This window comes from Eschrichtius robustus, chromosome 7, assembly GCF_028021215.1.
Source record: "Eschrichtius robustus isolate mEscRob2 chromosome 7, mEscRob2.pri, whole genome shotgun sequence".
Lineage (NCBI taxonomy): Eukaryota > Metazoa > Chordata > Mammalia > Artiodactyla > Eschrichtiidae > Eschrichtius > Eschrichtius robustus.
Genome location: NC_090830.1, coordinates 104,502,851 through 104,526,977, shown reverse-complemented (window position 1 = coordinate 104,526,977; position 24,127 = coordinate 104,502,851). Strand labels below are relative to the sequence as shown.

Here is a 24,127-nt window from a genome sequence, read left to right as displayed (position 1 = left end):
TTTGACTGGGTTTCAACCTAGTTTTCATAAAATTTCAATTGACAAGTACAGAGCAAATAAACCAGTTATTTGAGGTGTTAGTATATATTTTCCCCATTTAACCAAGGTAATTTTTAAAATATAATTGTATACCTCTGGGAAATGAAAACCATATTTTGGCAACAAAATATAGGCAGAATACCTAGAAACTAGATTTCTAGGTTCTTGTAAGTTTTTCATATCAACAATGGAACATATATGTAGCTAAGTACATCTAGACCAGCATAATTAATCAGTATTAAGGTGAACTGAATCTTAAATTAAGCCAATTTCCAGTCATCAGGAAAAAACAAAATAAAATGTAAAGAACCTTAATACTAGGTGGAACCAAATGAAATTGCCTATATTTATCTGTTTTTAACTTACATAAATGGCAGCTTCATATACCAATATAATGGGAATATTTGTATAGCTATAATCCCCATAAATTCTGGATAAGTATAAGTTTATTTTCCCCCAACATTTAATAGGAAAAATTTCAAACTTTTGAAAAAAGTTGAAAAACTGTTTGGTGAACATCCATATTCTTAACACCTAGATTCTACAATTCTTATCATTTTGCTACATATGTACTTTACTACATATTCTTTCATCAATCTTATTTTTTGATGCATTTCAAAGTTTCAGACATTAGTGTACTTCACCCCTAAATAAACACTTTTACAGTTTTACTTTTTAGAAGGTACTCAACTAACATTTAAAAGAGGCACTTTCCGGATTTTTTTCTAATTTCACAACTATGGTAGATAAGATAGTTGAACGATGATTTACAGTGAAAACTTATTAGGTGTTAAACCTAATTGGAAGTGTTAATACCCATAACCTTGTTTTTATTGTTTGATTCATAGTGATAGTGAGTATACAGCTTACAAATTTGGATTTTGAAGCTAATGCTCATTAGAGATTAACTGAAATTATCCTATAGAGGAGATATTAAAAAAAAAACCTTATTGACAATAATACTCTCAAAAAGTCTGATTTTCAACATCTACCAACGTACCACATACATTTTCTATTTATTCTAATCGCTAAACAGTACATCTGATGATGGTCATCTGAGATCAAATAGTATTGCCCACAATATGTAAGCTTCTGATAACACCACCAAATTACTTCATCTAAAAATTATAATTTAGATACAAGTAAATGTTATATAAAACGAAGACTTCTAACTTAACAGTACAAAACAAACAAGCAACTGAAAATTATAGAAATTGCCAGCAACATTTACTGAGCATTCACTGATTCCATGTAGTTTCACTGGTTCCATGTGGTTGCACAAACAAAATAAATGGAAGATTGTACCTATCTAGAAAACCCTATAATTTAATTGGGGCTACATCCAGTAGATACAAGAGATTTAAGGTTCCAGTGAAATTACCATAGGTACATCCATTTTAAGAAGAAGGAAGGATCAACTTGGATAGATCAGAAAAGGTTTCAGGGAGGAGTCATAGCAGAAATTAGCAGGGGCAAGTGATTTTACTGCAGGGATTCTCAAAACAAAGGTCTCAGGACCAGTAGTTCAGGATCACTAGGGAACTTGCAAATTCTCTGGCTCTACTCCAGATCTAGTAAATAAGAAACTCTAGAGGAAGAGGGCCTACAAATCTGTGATTTAACAAGCTCTCAAAGTGATCCCAATATTCAATAAAGTTTGGGAACCGCTGGTGTAGAAAAATGGCAGATAAAAAAAAGCAAACAGATTGGAGAAAGCAGACTGTGTGAAAGGGATAATTACTGGATTTACTTAAGGTAGAAATAATTGCTTCTGATGACTAAATATTTTTAATATAAATAACAGTACCGAAAATGTTAGGTTCTAAAGAATTTATTAACTGATTTACTACCTTACTAGGTATATGAGTTTAATCTACGTAATATGGAAAGAATATTAGTCTGTGAAATAAGGGCCAGGTACATGGGAAATTAAAGCATATAAAAATGGTCACATGAATGTTTTTAGGCAGACAGCCTGTAAGACAGTTATTAGTCTTCAGGGCTGGAAATGAGGGGAGGGAACAAAGTATGTATAGGAATCTTCTCTTCCCTCATTTTAAAAAAAACTTCTAATAGGCTGACCAGGAATATCACCTAAGAAGGTCTTAAAATTATGCCTTCCCCCTTTGCTTCCCCATACCCTACTCCCTCCTTGATGCAATCTATTTCAGCTATTTATTCCCCAATTCCCCACCTCCTTCCATTTAAGGAGAAAAGAGGTTGTTTGAAAATGATGGGTTTAGAGTTTCTCAAGATCTTAGAATAGAGGAGAGAGTAGAAGCTTGTGGTTTAATGTACAGCACACGTTCTCTTTTTTAGGGACAAAAAGTATACCATACTTTTTAAGGAAAACCACTCTTCCCTCCAACATCAGCCATGTATGTGGTTTATTTAGGCAGTTAGTCCCACATCCCCAGCTCCAGGAAGAGTAATCCCTAGATTGGTTTAAGGGAGTATCCCATGTCCTAGATTACAGTTGTTGGGAGGCTGGACCCATAAAGCTAGTTTCATTAGAGTGAACTTCAGAATTTTTGCTGGGAAAGTTGGTACACAGACTTTCTTTTCCACTGAGCCTGAAGGCAGGAAAAGTGTGAAGCTAAATGAGGGTGTGAGGCTCTGCTGCCAGGAGAGCCACAATGTGGAGCCTAAAGAATCCAAAGGAAGCTGAAAGATAGAAACTGATGACTTCGTTAGAGACATGTATCAAGCTGTGCTTAAAGCTAAATATACCCTTGCACTGTTCACTTACATAAACCCACAGATTTTTTTTTTTTTTTGGTTTAACCAGTTTGGGGCAGATTCCTATCAGATACAACCCAAACAATCTTGTTACAGATTGTGAGAAACTGGATATAAGGGATAGCCCTGAACAATCATATAATGTAGACTCTTAAACAGCTTTTATAAGGACACTTTTTTGTCAATGGCTTTGTTTCCTACTGACCGCAACTTGAGCTGAAAAGGCTTAAATAAATCTAATTTCCACTGCAAGTACTTTGAGTCTTGCAAGTTTTTCTATTTCTCACACAGGGCAAAAATATGCTCCTGATTCTGGCTACTGGATCAGGTCATTTCTTAGATAAAAACAGCCAACAAAGATAAAACCAAACATTTTGAAATTAAAAATTCTTACTGACAATGCTATAATATTTGCATTGCAGGATCAATTTAACTATAATTCTACTTTATTACATATTTTAATGTTATAGTTTATAGGATGGCAATTTTAATACCCTTAAAAGGTGAGAACTGGCTATTTGCCATTTCAAAGGACAAAGCCAAAAACCTTTCAAAGTCCACACCTAAGAAGAGGTTGTAATTTCTGATAAAATTCTAATTAAGAGTTTCTCTTTGAGTCATTTCCTCCCCTTCTTCTCTTCAATCCTCCAATCTCTCAGCAGTGTTCAGTGTGATGCAGAAGCATCATCTGAGAACTTGCTAGAAATGCAAATTTTCAGGTCCCACCCCAGACCTGCAGAATCAGAAACTCTGAGGATGGGACCCAACACTACATTTAAAAATTTTATTTATTTTAAATTTCTTTAAAAATTCTTCTTTTTTTATTGTGGTAAAATATGTAACATAAAATTTGCCATCTTAACCATTTTTAAGTGTATAGTTCAGTGGTATTAAATACATTTACACTGTTGTGCTACCATCACCACCAACCATCCCCATAACTCTTCATCTTATAAAACAAACTCTATACTTATTAAACAACTCTCCAATGTCCTCTCTCCCAAGCCCCTGACAGCCACCCTTATACCTTCTGTCTTTATAATTTTGACTACTCTAAGTACCTCATATAAGTGGAATCATCCAGTATTTGTCTTTCTATGTCTTCAAGGTTCATCCACATTGTAGCATATTGCAGAATATCCTTCCTTTTTTGAGGCTGAATAGTATTCCATTGTATGTATATATACCACATTTTGCTTATCCATTCATTGGTCTTAAATACTAAGGTTGCTTCCAAGTTTTAGCTATTGTGAATAATACTGTTACGAACATGGGTGTACAAATATCTTTTTGAGATCCTGTTTTTAATTCTTTTTGGATATATACCCAGAAGTGAAATTGCTGGGTCACATGGTAATTCTATTTTTAACTTTTTTGAGGAATCACCAACGTGGTATTTGGTATTTTAACAAACCCTTCAGGTGATCGTGATACCTGAAGTTTGAGAACCTCTACTCTGGCCATTCTTCTTTCCTTTTTCCCTTTGTAAGTTTCCTCAACTCACCATAATACAAAAATGAAATTTTATTTTATATTCAGTGTAAACATTTTTAAGCTATTTGGTTTTTAGTTTAAATAGTAAGCAAAATGCTTGAGATCCTTTTTTCTAAGGAAAAAAGCTAGCTAAATCTGGGGAAAAGATTTTGTGAGTTCAGGATATTCTAACTGGTTAAAGAACTTGGGATGCCTGAGTTCAAATTCCTGCTTACCACTTATTTTAGGTTTAATGACAATCTCTTTCAGAGTTTTTGTAATGCAGGGGTTCTTAACCTGAGGTCCATGAAAAATTTACGGGATTGGTAAATTTGGATGGGAAAAAAAATAATTATACCTTTATTTTCACTGAACTCTAAATAAAATTCAGTTTTCCTTCAATGATGAATAAACAAATCATAGTAATATTAGCATACAGCAATTAGAAATTAGTACAGTGACCAGAAATTTTCATATTACAGCTGTGCTGATCTCAAAATAACATTTAACCCACTGCTAACTTGAAATTATCAGACCCACCAGTAATAGATCTTGTATTTGTTTTAAAGCTCATATTACCATGTCAGCTTTTTAATATTTTGGTAGCTGTATTTCAACGTAATTTGTCCATTTCTGACCTGTATATTTTGTTTTATTCTTTCAAAACATTCTGAGAAGGAACCCACAAGCTTAACTAAACTTCCAAAGGAGTTCTCAGCATAAAAAAGGTTTTATGTTAAAATTCCCTATTGTAGAACCCTCCTACACTGTTGGTGGAATTGTAAACTGGTACATCCACTATGGAAAACAGTATAGGGGTTCCTCAAAAAACTAAAAATAGAGTTGTCATATTATCCAGCAATCCCACTCCTGGGCATATATCCAGATAAAACCATAATTCAAAAAGATGCATGCACCCCTGAGTTCACAGCAGCACTATTCACCACAGCCAAGACATGGAAGCAACCTAAATGTCTACCGACAGATGAATGGATAAAGAAGATGTGGTGTACACACACACACACACACACACACACACACACAGAGGAATACTCCTCAGCCATAAAAAAATGAAATAATGCCATTTGCAGCAACATGGATGGACCTAGAGATTATCATACTTAGTGAAGTAAGTCAGAAAGTGAAAGACAAATACCATATGATATCACTTACATGGGGAATCTAAAATAGGACACAAATGAACTTATCTATGAAACAGAAACAGACTTACAGACATAGAGAACAGACTTGTGGTTGCCAAGAGGGAGGGATGGATTGGGAGTTTGGGATGAGCAGATGCAAACAAATATATATAGAATGGATAAACAACAAGGTCCTACTGTATACCACAGGGAACTATGTTCAGTGTCCTGTGATAAGCCACAGAGAAGAAGAATACGAAGGAGAATGTATATAGGTGTGTGGCTGAGTCACTTTGCTGTACAGCAGAAATTAACACAACATTGTAAATCAACTATACTTCAATTAAATAAATTTTAAAAAAAGATTCTCTATTGTAAAGGATTAAACAAGTGATCATGAAACTGCTTAAGAATTGCCCGGCACATACATAACCACGAAATGAACAGTAGCAATAATGGCACCGATAGAGATGAGAAAGATGGTGTCAACTTTACATCTATGCCTAGATTTTTATGGATGCATTTTCTTACCTAAATTAGCACATACAGCAGTTCTGCCTGGCACCCTGGTATTCAGTGGAAAAGGTCCTGGATTCCTGATCATCCCCCAATTGTTCAATAGGCCAACACCACTGCTTAAGATATTTTTTCAAATCCTCAATTCATTTTCTCCCACCCTTCTTTTCCTTCCACTAGGTTTTCTAAATGCCGCCTGCTTGCTGATAATACACACTCACAATTTACTTCCACACCTTTCCACCAGCCAAGTTAGTGCTCATTAGGTTACAGAGTAAAGGGAGATCTGGGAATTATCATGATTGGTTCAGAGATCAAAGAACAAATCACTATTATAATATGAAGACACGAAAAAAGAACTACACTAGACAATTCTAAAGAATATTACTTATTCCTTAAAATAAATGTATGGCCTTACTGGTACTGGTGATGTCACTAATCTGTATGTATGACATGCCACTCTTTATAAAAAAAATCATTTACTTCTATGTGATTTTAAATTAAAATTATAACTTTTTTCCAATTATTGATATAAATCCTTCTCAACAGTAAAATTTATAAACAGTTAAAGGAATATACATCTAATTTGCCTTAAATCAAAGAGTATTCAAGATCTCCCCCTAAATTAACTTGAACGTACTTAGTATGTTCACTATTTGATGCCAGAAGAAATACATTTAAGGAACTTACAATCTAGTTAAAGAACAAATATATGCATAGAAGGATCACATAAAAACAACCACACAAAACACTGAGTGCCAAGAAATGATGTTGGTGACCAAAGGTAATACAGAAACGTGATGATGACCATAAGAAACACAGGATGAAACAGCTGAGAAGGTTTCATGAAAAGGAAGAACTACAAATGAGATGGCAATTGGGGAATGAAAAGAATAAGGGTATCTGAAGTAAGAATAACAGCATAAACAACCTTAGAGATAGACATGAGCATATGGTCATGGACAATGATAAAACCAATGTGGTTGGAGCAGAAAGGTTTTAAAATAAAGCTAGATATTACAAACCAGTTGGGAAAGGATGGATGACAAAGGTAACCTCACTTCACAGGGTTCATTTGTGACTAAACCAGTTTATATGATTAAGTTAATTATTTTAAAAGTATATGGGAAAAAAGAGGAGGAAACATCAATAGAATAGTTTCTCACTGGCACATAAATTAACTAAGCAAGATAGGTATGGTTATCTAATAAAACAGTTGGCAGTAAAGTCTACCTTTGCAGACTCAGACTGTAGGTGTTTATAGTGGATTATTAGAAAGATCTGGAAAATCATAGGCTCCTGCCTATGATCACTTTGATGAAAACTGGAGGGAAGCAGAATAGAAGAGTTCCAGAATACAGGAGTGAGAGCAATGAAACAAGCTTTAAATTGTTGTTTTTGTATTATATATGGTGGCTTACCAATGTATTTCCATGAATGTTTTAAGGAAAGAGAACATGTCCTTAATCCAGAAGATGCTTAGAGAACCATGCTCTGGTTAATGCAAGGAACGCCTAAATTTAACAATGGAAAAAACTGCAAACTGCTTGCTTTGTCTCAGGATTAAAAGTGTCACATCCCATGTATTCTTAAACAGGAACTATACCATCAAGAAGACTAAAAATCCAGGACTTCCCTGGTGGCGCAGTGGTTAAGAATCTGCCTGCCAGTGCAGGGGACACGGGTTCCAGCCCTGGTCCGGGAAGATCCCACATGCCGTGGAGCAACGAAGCCCGTGTGCCACAACTACTGAGCCTGTGCTCTAGAGCCCGCGAGCCACAACTACTGAGCCCAAGTGCCACAACTACTGAAGCCCGCGTGCCTAGAGCCCGTGCTCTGCAACAAGAGAAGCCACCCAATGAGAAGCCTGGGGACCGCAACGAAGAGTAGCCCCCGCTCGCCGCAACTAGAGAAAAGACCGCGCGCAGCAACAAAGACCCAAGGCAGCCAAAAATAAAAATAAATAAATTAATTTAAAAAATTTATTAAAAAAAAAAACACTAAACATCCCTTTATATGTCTGTCCAGCCAAGTGGAATAGAAGTTAAAGTATCTGGATTCATCAAAGAGCTACCACAATTATGACACATTACAAAAAAGGGAAAGGGAAATACCCCACAATGAAAGCAATCATTTACTAAGCAAATATTCATGCCATGCTCTTTGTCTCTGATCTTCACAAACTCTGCAAACATAATTATTTCTGTCTTAAATAAATAAGGAAACAAAAGCCCAGAACGGTTAAACAGTCTTCCCAAGGCCTCATGGTTAAGTAGAAAGGCATGGATGCAACCTAGGCCTCAACTCTAAAATATGAGCTTTTTTGTAAATTATATCCCAATAAAAAAAAAAAAAAAATTAAAAATTAAAAAAAAAACACCAAAAACGTCAACTTTTTTCACTGCACCATGCTGCCATATGGATAGTGTATTCTGAGAAAAATTTCCATTTCTCATTTCTAAGGAAATTATAGCCAGTACAAATAATTATGTGTTTCATTTTTGCTAGGGTACTTTTAAGCAGCCATAAGGAGCTTTCACTAGAGATCTAAACCCCTGCCAGTGTACTCCAATGTGCCATATAAATGTTACCATCTCTCATCTTATGAACTATGGCATGTAAAGAGTTGGGAGGCATGTATGTACGTGTGGCCTGTAAAGAACTGCTACATGAGTCTGGAGAAGGGGGGAAATACTTCTGGCTGAAATGGTCAGAAAAGCTTTATAAAAGAGGCAGAAACTAAACTGGGTCTTGAAGAGTGGGTAGAATTTTGAAAGACAAGATGCTGAAAAAAACACAGGACAGTGAGTCAATCAGTTTGGCCTGGGCAAAACATATATACTTTATGAACTCATTCTTAAACAGAAGCAAAGCTTTAAGAAGGTAGCTGGTGCCAGCCACATACTCACTGTCTTAAACATAATAGAGAGCACAATAAATATGATTATGGAGGGTCTTGAAGGCCAGGTTAAAAAATTTGAACTTAAGCTTAATAAGCAATTAAGAAAATACAAAAGGTTTTGAGCAAATATATATTTGGTGCTTCAGCAAGATTATTCTAGGCACTGATATGTCATAAATAGTGAAAAGACAGACACCATGATTCAACAGTGTCTCCAATGTACTTTCCCCTTCTGGGGGAATGGGATAGGGAACAGTTCCTGTTCTCAGTGAACTTCCACTTGAATGTGCATGGTGGTGGTGGTAAAGGGTATGTGTGGAAGGCTCTGAGACTTGGGATAGGTGCATTAAAAAAAAATCACCATACAGTGTGATGTACTAAAATGAATGCATAAAGGTTCTATGAAAATACAGGAAGAAGTAACTCACTCTGCCTGAAGGAGCTGTGTAATGCTTCAAGGTGATACTTGAGCTGAATTCTAAAGATGGGTCAGAGTTAGCCAGGTGTCAAAAGGGAGGAAGTCATCTAAAGCAAAAATAAGAAGATGTACAGCAGGATATATCCAGAGGACAATGAAGTGCAGTGCAGAAGAGTATGGTTAAGGAAGGTTGGGGCTGGATTGGATTAATAGAGCTAAACCTCTTCACCAGGGCCTTGAAAGTTTAGAATTTATCCTATAGGTGATGTAGAGACTGACAGGTTTTAAAGTATGGAAACGCCATGATAATTGTGCCTTGGCCAATTCTGGTACCACTCTGTTAAGTCAAACTGGGAAATTCTGGTACCACTCTGTAAGTCAAACTGGAAGAGAAAAACTGGAGTCAGAGAAAGAAGAATCTATAGTATCTGATAAGCAAGTGGATTTGGAGGAAAAAAGCAAAAAAGAAAAAAAAGATGTAGGTTTTATGGCTGGTAGACTAGAAGAATGGTCCTATCAAAGGCCAAAATTGGGAAGTCAAGATAAGTAAACGCCAGGGAAATAGCAGTAGTTTAGTTTTAGATACGTTAAGGCGCTAGTAATACTCTTTTTTTTTTTAACTTTTGGGTTTGTTTGTTTATTTATTTATTTATTTATGGCTGTGTTGGGTCTTCGTTTCTGTGCGAGAGCTCTTCTCTAGTTGCGGCAAGTGGGGGCCACTCTTCATCACGGTGTGCGGGCCTCTCATTATCGCGGCCTCTCTTGTTGCGGAGCACAGGCTCCAGACGTGCAGGCTCAGTAACTGTGGTTCACAGGCCTAGTTGCTCCGCGGCATGTGGGATCTTCCCAGACCAGGGCTCGAACCCATGTCCCCTGCATCGGCAGGCAGATTCTCAACCACTGCGCCACCAGGGAAGCCCCATAATACTCTTTATACAAAAATGGAAATGTCTACTGGGCAGCTAGAATGCAGACACTAAAATGTGGGAAAGAGGTCAGGAATAAAGACATAAATCTGGAAGTCACTCAAATAAAGGTGATAGTGAGATAGTAAGCAGGTATACTTTTCAGAGAAGAATTATAAGTGCTGAGGATTGAACCATACTTAATTGACTGAAGAGAGTAAAGGTAAGGTGATACATAAGAGGGGAAAAAAGGAAAAGACAAATAGTGTGGTAGACTAGAACACAGTTTCAAGAAGTTAGGGGGCGGTGGTCACCAGTTTCATCTCCACTACATATATGTCAAGGACATGAGGACCAAGAAAAAAAGTCATTAGGTTTACCGAGTAAGAAATTATTGGTAACCTTCAGTATACTTTTAGTAGAGCTACGGACAAGAAAGGTGGATGAAAATCAAATTACAACAAGAGACAATAAGGAGAAAATAAGAATATAAATGTCACAAACAGGGAAACGGATTTAGAAAGAAAAACAATGGTAAGTTAATACAATGGATTATATATATATTCTCTTTAATTGCTGTATATCACAGAACTCAATATTTTAAAAAGTCAATTGTAGATTGATATATTTAAATTTTAGAAACAAGAACAAAACTATGAATTACATATGGTATATATAAAAGCATTAAACAAAGACTGGAAGAACATAAACCCATTTATGATAGTGGAGTGGGGATGGGGAGAAGATATGGGACTGGGGATAGCGGCCAAAGGGGACTTTATCTGTAATGTTTCCACTTTTTACATAGAGATGGAAGCAAATACAACTAATTGCTAATGTTTTTTAATTCTAGGTATTGTTCTGTAAATGTCAAGATGGGATAGTGATATGATTGGGGAAAATATGCTTCAGAGAAGGAGAAGCTGCTTTAATGGAAACTAGAGATGGTTATAGAAATAAGAAGATAATATAGCATGTTCCTATCAGAACACTCTACAGCCTCTAAAAGGATGTACATGTGTGGCTGACAGCACCCTGAGAGTGGGGATTCTAATTCACTTTGCCACTGCAGGAGGCTCGTGGGGAGCAGATGATTCTCCCTGCTTTTCTTCCCATTTGACTGTTCTGGGGACACTGGCTACATTCCTTGCCTACTCACCAGGTGCAAGTAAGTGATGCAAACAACCTCAACAAATTCCTGAGTGTTTAATGTGAAAGGGGTACACAAAAGTCAAGTTTCCAGAAGCATCTCTCACCAGGCTTTAAACCTGAGGTTCATTCCTGCAGTTTGTTACAGTATTCTTTGTATTCTCTATACATTTAATCCTAATTTTGAGAAATAAAAGAGAAAACGAGAAAGTGTAATCGTGATAGAATAATATATAACAGACTTCTCCTTAAAAAAGTATGGCAATGAAGGGAAGGAAGAGAAACTGACCAAGATACAGACAGCCTGATGTAAAAGGTTTGAGTTTATGAATGGTTATAATTTCAGGGCAATGATTTGTGATCTCAAATCATTCATGACACTAGAAAACCACCCACTTTCCCACCCCCTTTCTCAAACAATTTAAAAGGTTCAAATGATAAATTTATATAAAACAGTTGCTTACTGTTTATAAAAATGAAAGGCAATCAAAATATATATCTATATATACTCCTTCTATCTACAAATACTTCAATAATAAAATTTATCAAGATAAACAATTGCTAAACTAAATTTAGTTATTCACAAAGGACAAGGCAATTGAACTTCAGCTATTAATAAGTTGCTATTAATTAAAAAACCTTGAGACTAAGTGTATAAACTGAACATACCATCCATGTTATGTAAATATAATCTTCATTTTATTTGATAGTTTATGGAACACAAACCTCACTAGAATTAAAGCTCCATATGAGCATTTTTGCTTATGTTCACTACCACCATATACCGAGGACCTAGAATGGTACTGGGCAAATGCATCGATATTTATTAAGTCAATTCATTAAATACAAATGTTTAATAAGCACTAAAATATACCTAATTTTAACCTAGAAGCAAAAGAACAATATATGTTATACACATTTCCTAATCTTCTCAAGGATAGAACTTGCACTGAAGAAATAAACATAAGGGCAAGTTTCTGAGCTAAATTCTATCCCTCAAAAATTGCCACCCAAAGACCAAGCTGGGGGGGAAGCCAAATTCAAAGCAAGAATTCTAGGTCCTAACAGGTTGACATATTTTAGTTTGTTGGGCCTGTCAGTATTCCTCAAATGAACCCATCAAGTATCTCTGTGTTCAATTTGCATGTAAGGCCAGCCCAGATTAAGATGATACTGTAAATATGGAGATACGTGTGTGTGTGTGGTGGGGAGGGAATTGCTACATTAGTTGGTTACACTAGAATCTTAAGTACCTTCTGTGTGCCTAACATATGAATAGCATTTTATTGTTTTATAAAGTGCTTACACGTGTTCTCATTTATACAATCCTGTGAGGTAGGATATTGCCATTTTACAAATGAGGATGTAGAACCTCAGAATATAAGTCCAAAGTCACATAGCTAGTAAGTGGCAAAATGAGAATTTTAAGATTTCTGGCCAAGCTTATATCACTAAAATGTACTATCTCTTTTTTTTTTTTTTTTTCAAATTTTATTTATTTATTTATTTTATTTATGGCTGTGTTGGGTCTTCGTTTCTGTGCGAGGGCTTTCTCTAGTTGTGGCAAGCGGGGGCCACTCTTCATCGCGGTGCGCGGGCCTCTCACTACCGCGGCCTCTCTTGTTGCGGAGCGGAGCACAGGCTCCAGACGCGCAGGCTCAGTAATTGTGGCTCACGGGCCCAGCCGCTCCGCGGCATGTGGGATCTTCCCAGACCAGGGCTCGAACCCGTGTTCCCTGCATTGGCAGGCAGATTCTCAACCACTGCGCCACCAGGGAAGCCCTAAAATGTACTATCTCTTATCATGAAATAATCCCTTGGGATTTAGGGTAGTGGGAATTCCCTGGTGGTCCAGTGGTTAGGACTCCACACTTCCACTGCAGGGGGCCTTGATTCAATCCCTGGTCCTGTTTGGGGAACTAAGATCCCCCAGCAAGCCGTGCCTCGCGGCCAAAAAAAAAAAAGTGATTTTCAACTACAATAAACATCTGAAAAGCTTTTGAAAATATACATGCTCAGGCCCCATTCTCCAGAAATCTGTGAATTAATTGTTTGTGGGCAGAGCCAGGCATCCATCCATATTTTAAAATGCTCCCCAGGTTGATTCCAACGTGGGGCCACGTTGCAAAACACTGACTTAGATAGTAAAGATCTTTGAATGTCATCTTAAGAATCTACCTTGAGGTATGTCAAAAAGGTGCCAAAGATGAGGGAAGCCAGTATTATAGTCACCTGTTTCAGTACATGCAGCCAGAATTTCCATGTTTCTATTAGATGTTTTAAATGTCTGGCAAGCACTCCTTGGCTTTTTTACTTTTATGGAAATCTCCAAAGAGTGTATGAAAACCAGATCAGCTTTTGGACACAAAAGCTTTTCTAAAAGTCACCTACATAAAAGTGAAAGCAGCAGGCCCTCAGAGGGAAAAAAAAATTAATTACAAAATACCCAGCACCAGAATAGGGTCTCATTTGATTGGAATTGGCAGTGGCAGAAAGTGGTCTCCTGTGGGCATATTTCAGTAGTCCTATATAATTTGCCAGTATGGTAAATTATCATTTACCTGGTAAAACCTGGTAAATTATCAAACCCCTAGACAACTGGGAAAAATGACAAAAAAGTTCATGCATTTGTTCATTTAAGAAATATTTACTGATGACCTGCTTAGTGCCAGGCTCTGCTGTAGGTTTCAAAATAATGATGTGTAAGTTTCTGCCTTCCAGGAGCTTGTAAACTACTTACATAAAAAGGGGTTAGTCAATACAACTTGACCTGAATGCTCCCCTCAAACAAGGGCTGGATTAATCACTGGGTCACCCCAACTGGAAAAAGTCAGTACCATGATTTCTATCAACTTAGATGTCTCAAAACTCTAAGCTCCAAAGGAAATGTCTGTCACTCTGGAAGAAGACGTACTCTTGAGTGACTTGTGTTCTGGGTGTGATCCCAACAGCATTTAACTGGGTATAATCTCATTTAAGGTTGGCCTTTCATTGCCAACCTTACAGTTGGACTTTTCCTCAGTACGAAGACCTGTACCACACGCTGAACTGGGTGGCAAATGGTCTACTGAGAGTTGTAGGCAACCAAACATGCATTAGCCTGTAGCATTGGCTAGGCCAGGAAGTTATGTCCTGGCTTAGGGGAAAATGTGGAGTAAGGGTCTCCAAAAAACTCGTGGTAGAACCCATGGCCTAGAATTTCAACAGCAGAGGGCGGTGCAGCCGATTTCACAGAAAGAGTTTTACCGACTGGAGCCCCCCCCCCCCCCAGGAACTTGCCCCATGATAAGATGAAACTTTCTCAGTGAACTCAACGAATGGTAAAATACGCTAAGTGTTCAGGGTTGGACTTATGGCTGTTTTCCATAACCTCTGCTCTGGTCTGTCCGTTAAAGTCCCTTGCGGATACTCTTGACCTTATAGTTTGGGGTGGGGATGGGATGGGGGAGGAAGGAGGAATGAAGTCAGCCTATCAGGCTTTCCAACAGAATGCTTATCCTTGGTTTTTGGAAAGAGTGTACAAATTGGAGGGGGATCACTCCCCAGAGAATTAGTCTGTTCCTTCTTGCCAGTGACAGCGCTGATAAACACGTTACAACATAGTTTTGGGGGAGGGGAGGAGGACAGTAAGAAAAAATAATTCTCTGGGTTCACACGAACCCCTCTCACTTCGCAACGGCGTTCGGACAAAACCAGACGCCAATCCGTAACTAAGTTTCGGTTTAAGTCTACGCACCCAGGCCGCCCGCTCCGTCCTCCCCCCCCAAGTACGGACTCCAAACTTTCTGCCCCTCACTCGTCCCCAGGCCGTGGAACTCCTCCCGGCAGGCTAGGCTCCGCTCCGAAGAGCCCCGAGTCCCGGCCCCCGTCCTCCCCCAAGGCTGCCCGTACCTGTCCAGAATCTGCTGTAGGGCTTGGTCCGGCATCTTCGTCGGAGGCGGCGCACTCGCCTCCCCAGTGGGCCCGGTCAGGGCCGGGCCCAGGGACAATAGCACTGAGAGGCGGCGGAGTAGGCCTCAGTCCGGCGGCAGCCGCGAACCCGCCACCCAGCCTCCCGGGGCGGCTCCGCGAGCCCGGCGGTGGCGGTGCGCGGCCCGCGGGCGTCGGGAGGAGGCGGTGGGGAGCGAGGAGGAGGAGCCTGGGGTGGGGAGGCGGCGATCGCGGCCCGGGTTCCTGCCCGTCGGCCCGGGGTTCCGGTCCATGGACCGCGAGCGCCGAGTTGCTGCCGGCGGAGGAGCTACCTCTGTGAGGTAAGAGTCACCGCTTCAGTGCGCGCCGGGGTCACGACGCAAGGCGGCCCAGAGCAGCCTGGGAGATGTAGTCCTCGGACCGTTCCCGCAAGAGGCTGCACAGCCCGCCCCGACCACCGCCGTCGCGCCCGCCGCCGCCCGGCCGGCGCCCTCCCGTTTCCTTCCTCCAGGGGGAAAAATGTCCTGCGGGCCGCTTTCCAGGAAGCAGCGGGATGTGCCGCTCCACCGTCAGTAGCATCAAGGTCAGCCCTCCCTGCCTGTTTCTTTTCTCTCAGCTCTCGTGCTCAGGTGGGACCGAGCCAGGTGAGGGGCGGTGGGGGGAGGCTAAAGGGCCATTTCTCGGCAGGGTCCCCAGTCGCGGCCGCGGCGTCGGGGCGGGCCGTGGCGGGGATGGGGGTGGCAGAAGCGCCTTCTGAAGCCCTCGGGGCTGGGGCCAGCGTCTGCCGCGTCTGAACCCATTTTGGGGAGTTATGCAACCCCCGTAAGTGGTCGGATGCTCTAGTACGTGAGTTTATTCCTGAGGGTTCGGAAGGGCAGGGGCTGCCTAGACGAGATGGTTCCCAACCGAACCTCTCCGTGTATGTTTGCCCGACGTGGGGGAGAGGGGCGGGGTAGTGGGGGGGAGTTTATTCCCTCCCTCTCTAGGAACCTTCTAAAATGTGCCTGGGCTTTCAAGGGCTCGCCACTAGTCTCCAAACGGAACGTGTTCGTGAATAAACAGCTCTTGCTTACTCAGCTGTGGGTCGTCAGGGGTGTTTGTTTCTCTCGCTGCTGCTGGTCGCTGTTAACCATTTCTAGTCGCCTTGACACCTCCAAGCAGGTGGATGTGTGTGTGGGGGGGGAGGGGGGATCAAAAGGGAAAAATCAGAAGTCGCTCGTTGGTTTATTCTCTGACGCTCTAGGGACAGCTTTGGCGGGAGGAAAAGAGCTGTTGGCTAACAGGAATGCGTCTTTTGGATGACCTGTGGCGTTCTCTAGTGCTGCGATTGGTAGGATGTCTGGTAGTTTTCCCCTGATTATGCCTAATTTCTGCCGCAAGAGGTTTGATTTTTCTTTAAATTAAAATGTGTTGCTTAAGCTCTTTTTTTTTTTTAACGTAGAATTGTACAATAAGCTCTTAATTCTCTGCTCAAAGTCTGCTTCCTGAATATATTTGAACTAGAGTGTACATCACCAGGAAGAAAAACAAAAATAACATGTGACCAGAAGTTTATTTGGCCTCCAATTTCTGAAAGATGCTTTTATGAAAAGCTTTGGGAATTTACATGACTAATTATAATTAATGCTTCACCTTTTTCTCATGAAATGAGAAGCAGGCCCCTGACAGGGGAGGGAAATAAGTAATTTAATCAGGGTGTTTGATATTTTAAATTCCTATTTATTGCTACTCCTACTGGGTAAGTCTTCCCTTACTGTGTATTTATCTCTTAAGCAATTGTCAGCCACAAGGAGATTGATACATACATGCCACTCAAAAAATAGAAGTTGATCTTAGCATATTGAAAAAAAAAAGAATTTATATTAGCATTTTCATGAAAATTCTGTTTCCTGGCTGTGTCAAAAATCCTTTGAAATAGGAAAAAAAAATCTGTTATTCATCTTAAGAGTGATTAGCAAAAAAAAAAAAAAAAAAAAAAGCGATAAGCACCTGACCTAGTAATTCCACTCCTTGGTATCTGCCTAAGAGAAGTAAAAACGTTATGTCTACACAAAGACTTGTATGCCAACATTCATAGCAGCATTATTCCTAATAGCCAAAAAGTGGAAACAACCCAAATATCCATCATCTGATGAATGGATAAACCAAGTGTGGTATAGTCATACAACAGAATGTGATTAGGTTATAACAAGGAATGAAGTTCTGATACATGTGACAATATGGATGAACCTTGAAAACATTATGCTAAGTGAAAGGAACCAGTCACAAAAACAACTTATTGTATGATTCCATTTATATTAAATGTTAAGAATAAATTCATAGAGACAAAGTAGATTAGTGGTTGCCTAGAGCTGGAAGAGTTGGGGAGTAATGGGGAGAGATTGCTAACGGGTATGAGGTTTCTTTTTGGGTTGATGAAAATTTCCAGAATTAGAGTGGTGATGGTTACACAACTTTGTCAATTATATTGCAATTAAAAAAATAAGATAAAACAAAATTAGATTCTGGTGGTGGTGGCACAGCTCTGTAAATATACTTAAAAAACTGAATTGTATGCTTAATATGAGTTAATTTTATAGTATGTAAATTACATCTCAGTAAAGCTGTTAAAAAATTAGCTCCATAGAAAATATTCATAAGGACATATAAAGAGAAACAGATCAACAGATAACTGATAATTCTTTAATTTAACTTTAATTTTTTATATTTTTTAATTAGTATGGACAAAAATCATGATTGATAGAACTCATGAAATAAATTCCTTCAAATAAATTTGAAATGGGTGACACACATAGCTTGAATTTCAGTATTGTTTGTCAACTTTGTTTTCCTTGGCTCTTGTGTTTTCAGATAAGACTTGGAATAATTGGAATTATAATTTACTTTCTGATTTTGAAGGAACAAACTTCTTACTTACTTAGATCTTAGTCTGAGCCCCCACCCAAAATAAAAAGTTGAAATGCACTTATGCATTAATAATTTTATAATGGATTTAGAAATACCTGAGTATGGAACTGTTCTAAATATGTTAGGAAATTTAAAGTAGTATATTACTTTAATGTTCTCTCATGACACTTGTTTTGAACTGTCTGCCAAAAGGGGCCCTGGAGATATTCCAAAGAGATATATAAAGTATCCAGGTGCCTTCCAAGGAGAATTGTCAATTGCCAAATTTGGTGATAAACTGCAGGCTGAGTCCACATTGCAGGCCACAGAATATTCTTCATTAATTTATTCAGCAGACATTTCCAGAGGATTTATGATGTGCCTGGGTACTCTAGTCACAAATTAAACAATAACTACCCTATAAGAACATACAAACTACCTACCAAGGCTTATATTAAAAAAAATTAAAACAAGGCATTTACATATGAAATACTACGTAATGATACATGGAAGCATATGATTAAGTGCCAAATGAATTGGCCTAGAAATACAAAGTGAGGTAGACGTTTAGAGACTGTTATGGGCTGGTGTGTTAGAGAACTTTGTGAAACAAGGGGAATTTAGGCTCTACCTTGTAGCAATAAGAATTATGTAGGTAAAGAGGTGGAGAAGGATCTTGGGTCTGGATAAGGATGAAAAGATGTAGAGAGAGGAGTTAACCTCTGTAACTGGAACTGTGTCTCTGTTGAGTAAAAGTGAAAAATATGATTGGTTGGTTAAGTAGGGAATAGTTAAAAGGCCTTGAAGCTGTTAATTCTTTTGCTAAGTATTTATTGAACAAGCAATATTTATGTGACAGGCACTAAGCTAGGTACTGGAGACACAATAATGAGAAAAACAAGCGTGGTCCCTACTTTTGTGGAGTTTACCATTTATAGTGGGAGAGAGAGAATCACATAAATACATTTTTTAGGTTGCAAATGTAGTACATGGTGTTATGAGAGATAATAACTAGGGTTTTTACCTAGACAGGGAGGTCAGAAAAGTTTCTCAGGAAGTGTCTATTATGCTGATAACTGAGGAAGAGCAACAGTTAATTGGACAAAGGGAGGAGGGAAGAGCATCCCAGGCCAAAGGACAGCATGTGCAAATACCCTGAGAAGGAAAGCCCTGTGATGAAGGGGAGAAATCGAAACAAAGAGAGGACCTGGGGTAAAAATGGGACCACAAAGGTCAGTCAAGTGACAGACTCTGAAGAGCTTTGTAAGCCAATTTAAGGAATTTTGCCTGTATCCTAGAATCCTGCTGGGAGGAGGACATAAGAAATGGACTCCATTATGTAGGAAACGGAGAGTTAACTTGTAGTGGTTCCCAAACCTGCTGTGAGTCAGAGAATTACCCTGGACATTCTGATCCATGTGCCTTGTAGTTGTGCCCAATTAGCTGTTTTTTTAAAAAACAAATTTCCTAAGTGATTATTAGACCAATGGTATCTCTGCAGAAATACCACAGTGGTTGAGAGCATCAGCTCAAACCTACATTTGAGTCTTAGCATTGCCACGCAGGGGCTCAGCAGTTTTGGGTGGGTTATTGAATCTTTTTAAGCCAAAGTTTCCTCATCTTCAGGAGGAGAATTACAGAACCTCCCTCACTGGGTTACTGGGAGGATTAAATGAGAAAATTCATTTAAATTGTTCAGGACAACGCTGGGTACATGGTTAAGAGCTCCATTGGTGTTAGCTCTTAATTATTACTAAAAGTTCTTGAGTCAAGGTGAGAGTGATTTAGGGGGATTAATTTCGCAGTGGTACGCAGGGTGGGTTGGGCACAAAGACAAGTTAGGACTGGCCTAGGTCTCAGTAACTTAGCCATGGTCTGTAACTATTTCAGAAGTTTGCTTTAACACAGCTATAAGTTCTTGAAGAGCCTTAGATTGGCTAAGTAGTTTTCAAATAGATAATGCTACTGGGTCTCTTAAAGGACTTTTATAGGGAGACCTTGGTCCCCAGAATACATTTTACTGGCTTAGCATCTATAATGTTACTTTTTTTTTTATAAGTTTATTTATTTTATTTGTTTTTGGCTGCATTGGTCTTCGTTCCTTTCTCTAGTTGCAGTGAGCGAGGGGTACTCTTCATTGCCGTGCGAGGGCTTCTCATTGTGGTGGTTTCTCTTGTTGTGGAGCATGGGCTCTAGGCGCACGGGCTTCAGTAGTTGTGGCACGTGGGCTCAGTAGTTGTGGCTCGCAGGCTCTAGAGCGCAGGCTCAGTAGTTGTGGTGCACAGGCTTAGTTGCTTCTCGGCATGTGGGATCTTCCTGGACCAGGTCTCGAACCCCTGTCCCCTGCATTGGCAGGCGGATTCTTAACCACTGCGCCACCAGGTAAGCCCTTTAAGATTACTTTGAATTGACCTTTTCTTAATTCTGGACAGAGGCTTCACTGGCCACTTATAGAAGACAGTCTAAAACCTGTCTCTTTATCTTCATTTGCTATGCAGAGAATAGAATTTTAATAGCTTATGTCAACTCTAACGGAAAAGATATTTATAAAGGGTAAATAATTTTACCAAAAAAAGTCATCATCTACTAATTAGTCTTCTTTTCCTCATAAATATTGTGGAAGACTCATTACTTTTCATTGTCCTTGGTTAAATTCCTCTCTCCAGGTTAGGTGTCCCTGGGATAAGGCAGTGGTGTGTCAAGAGTAGGTAAAAATCACAGGATAACATGCCACATCTTCCTTCTTGTATCTTGTTTCAGGAGTATCAATTTTATGCGAAAATATACATATAAAGAATTACTTTCTTTTTTAAACAAGCGTGGATGTCAGAGCAGCAGTTCTCAAAAAGTTGTCTAACAGACTCCTAGGGCTCCCTGAGAACCTTTCCAAGAGGTATGTGAGGTCAAAGCTATTTTTATAATAATACTAAAACATTATTTGCCTCTTTCACTGCATTGGCATTTACACTGATAGCACAAGCAATGGTGGATGTAAATGCTTGTATCTTAGCACCATTAAAGGCACTGACACCAAACTGTACTAATAGTTATATAGTCTTCACTACCACACACATAGAATAAAAACAAAAGTTCACTTAAGAATGTCCTTGATTAAGCAGTAAAAAATATTCATTTATTAAATTTTGACCCTTGGTTATGTGTATTTTGAATATTCTGTGTGATGAAATGGGAAATATGCACACTTCTGCTGCATCCAAAGTATGATAGTTGTCTCAGAGCAAAACACTTTACATGATTGAGCTACAAGCTGAACTAGCTGCTCATCTCACACTATTTTACCTGAAAGACTGACAATAAACATTTTAAACTTTTGTGCTGTTAAGAAAGTGAACAGACTTTCACTCATTTCAGAATGGGAGAAAATTTTTGGAAATAATATATCTGAAAAATGACCTCTGTCTAGAATATATAAAGATTTGTTGCAACTCAATAATAGAAAGGCAAAGAACCCAATTAAAATATGGACAAAGGATCTGAATAGACATTTCTCCAAAGATATACAAATGGCCAGTAAGCACCTGAAGAGATGCTCACCAACGTTAGCCATCAGGGAAATGCACATCGAAACCGCGATGGAATACCACTTCACTCTCCCTAGGGTGGCTATAATAAAAAAGATGAATAATAAATGATAAGTGATAATAAGTGTTGGTGAGAATGTGAGGAAATTAGAGCTCTAGTACACTGCGGATGGGAAGGTAAAATGGTGGGGCCATTTTGGGAAACAGTCTGGCACTTCCTCAAAATGTTAAACATAAAGTTTCCGTATGACCCAGCAGTTCTACCCCCAGATATATACCCAAGAGAAATGAAAACCTGTCTACACAAAAACTTGTACATGAACGTTCATAGCAGCATTATTCATAATAGCCACAAAGTGGAGCCACCCAAATGCTTATCAACTGATATATGGGTAGATAAAATGTGTCCATACAATGGAATATTATTCAACCATAAGGGATGAAGTACTGTTAAATGCTATAGCATGGCCAAACCTTGAAAACATTGTGCTAAGTGAAGTAAGCCAGTGCGAAAGAGAACATATTCTATGATTCCGTTTATATGAAGTGTTCAGAATAGGTAAGTCTACAGAGACAGAAAGTAGATTAGTGGTTGCCTAGGGTTGAGGGAGATGGAGTTTTGAGGAGTGACAACTAAGGTGTGCAGGGATGTGCACCTTTTTTTGAGGTGATGAAAACATTCTAAAATTGATTGTAGTGATGACTGCACAACTCTGTGAATATACTAAAAATCACTGAAGTGTACACTTTAAATGGGTGAATTATTTGGTGTTTGACTTGTATCTCCATAAAGCTGTTGTTTAAAATAACACCAGATAAAGCCTTAAAGTCCATTGTTAGTTGACTGATGTATTAACTTATGACATATCAATATAACATAGTATTATATAGCTGAGCTATTGAAACAAATGAGATATTTCTATATAGGCCATAATGAAAAGTTGCTAAAGATGTAGTGGTCATCAGTTAGGTTTTTTTTTGTTCCACAGAAATCAACTCTAGCTAATTCAGTCCCACTAGGGGACATTTGTTGATGTCTGGAAACTTTTTTGATAGTTACACTAGCATCTGGTGGGTTGAGACCGGGGATGCTGCTAAACATACTACAATGCACAGAACAGCCCCTCACAACAAAGATGTTGTAGCTCAAGATGTCAGTAGCGCTGAGGTTGAGAAACACTGAGCTAACTTAAGCAAAAGGAAATTTATTGGAAGGAATTGGGTGAGCTCACAGGATTGAAAGTAAGGCAGGAGAACCATCTTGCAGGAACATTCCATGCTCTCATATGGGTTCAGCACTGGAATGGCTAAACTCCCTCCAACTGTTTGTATTCTGCTCACGGTTCAAAATCTAAGGAGAGAGCATCTAATCAATCTTCCTTGCCACTTGGCTAAAGGAAGGCAATGTACCTTGAATGAAGGCAGTTCCTCAAAAGGAAATACATTCATTCGCAAGCACTTTTGACCATATAGTTATGATTCATTTACTATCTAGGTGCTGGGGATAGAGGAGAGCAAAAGAGACAAAATGCTCTTGTGGAGCTTATATTCTTATGTTGCTAAATCAGAGCAGATCTTTAATAACTTAAAGAAGGTTGAATAGTTGCCGAACTCCAAAACCAATAAATACTACCTACATGTTAAGTGAAAAAAGCAGGGAGTAGATAGTATCTATAGTGTTATCCAAATTATTATTTTTTTTAACTTAGCATGTGTATGTAAGGAGATTTCTAGAAAGACACATAGGAAATGTGTTTTGTTGTTGTTTTTTTAATATTACCTGTGGATGGTGAAACTGAATATGGGGAGAGAAGCCTACTTTTCATTTTATTCCCTTATGATGTTTTCATTTTCACCATGACCATGTATTTCATAGTTAAAATTTGTAAATTAAATTTAAAAAATCATTGGTGCAAGTGAAGGATGATTAAAGGCTTTAAAAAAGTCACAATATTGGGAGTTCCCTGGTGGTCTAGTGGTTAGGATTCCGGGCTTTCACTGCCGTGGCCTGGGTTCAATCCCTGGTCGGGAACTGAGATCCCACAAACCGTGTGGCCAAAAAAAAAAAAAAAGTCACAACATTATGGTGGTTCTGCTTATTATGGAAAAATGGAAGGAAAATCTGACTGGAAAGTGTGGCCTGTAATCATTCAACAAATGTTTGTTGAACACCTCCCTGCCTTAGGTCCTTTTTGGACAAGGTGGAATATAAGTAAATAAAATATCAAGCAGCAGCCATGTGTGAGGCACTCTGTGAGGTGCTGTATCTGGGAGGGGATTGACATTTGAAAAAGATCTGACAGCTGCCCTTAACGCATGCCTGTTGGCATCTACTTACTGAACACCTAATACGTGGCATGTGCTGGGCCCTATACACACATTATCTCAAACCCTAACAATGACCTTATCAGATAGATGGCTGTGTCTCTCATATCACAGATAAGAACTTGAACAATGGAGAGATGAAGTCATAGCAAGTAAGTGGCATAGCTGACCTTTGAATCCAG

The 24,127-nt window shown here is 38.9% G+C and overlaps 2 protein-coding genes across 2 annotated transcripts in view; one reads left to right on the top strand and one right to left on the bottom strand.

Moving 5' to 3' along the window:
• The window catches only part of MARCHF5 (membrane associated ring-CH-type finger 5), a 50,086-nt gene extending 34,544 nt beyond the window's left edge, over nucleotides 1-15,542 (bottom strand). Inside the window, exon 1 of the mRNA XM_068548207.1 lies at nucleotides 15,175-15,542. Within this exon, the coding sequence (XP_068404308.1) occupies nucleotides 15,175-15,209 (35 nt within the window). The 5' untranslated portion in view covers nucleotides 15,210-15,542. The remainder of the gene's footprint in view (nucleotides 1-15,174) is intronic.
• Nucleotides 15,543-15,669: 127 nt separating this feature from the next.
• CPEB3 (cytoplasmic polyadenylation element binding protein 3) overlaps nucleotides 15,670-24,127 on the top strand; it is a 178,579-nt gene continuing 170,121 nt past the window's right edge. The window contains exon 1 of the mRNA XM_068548971.1: nucleotides 15,670-15,775. The gene's annotated coding sequence lies outside the window, so the exon portion shown is untranslated. The remainder of the gene's footprint in view (nucleotides 15,776-24,127) is intronic.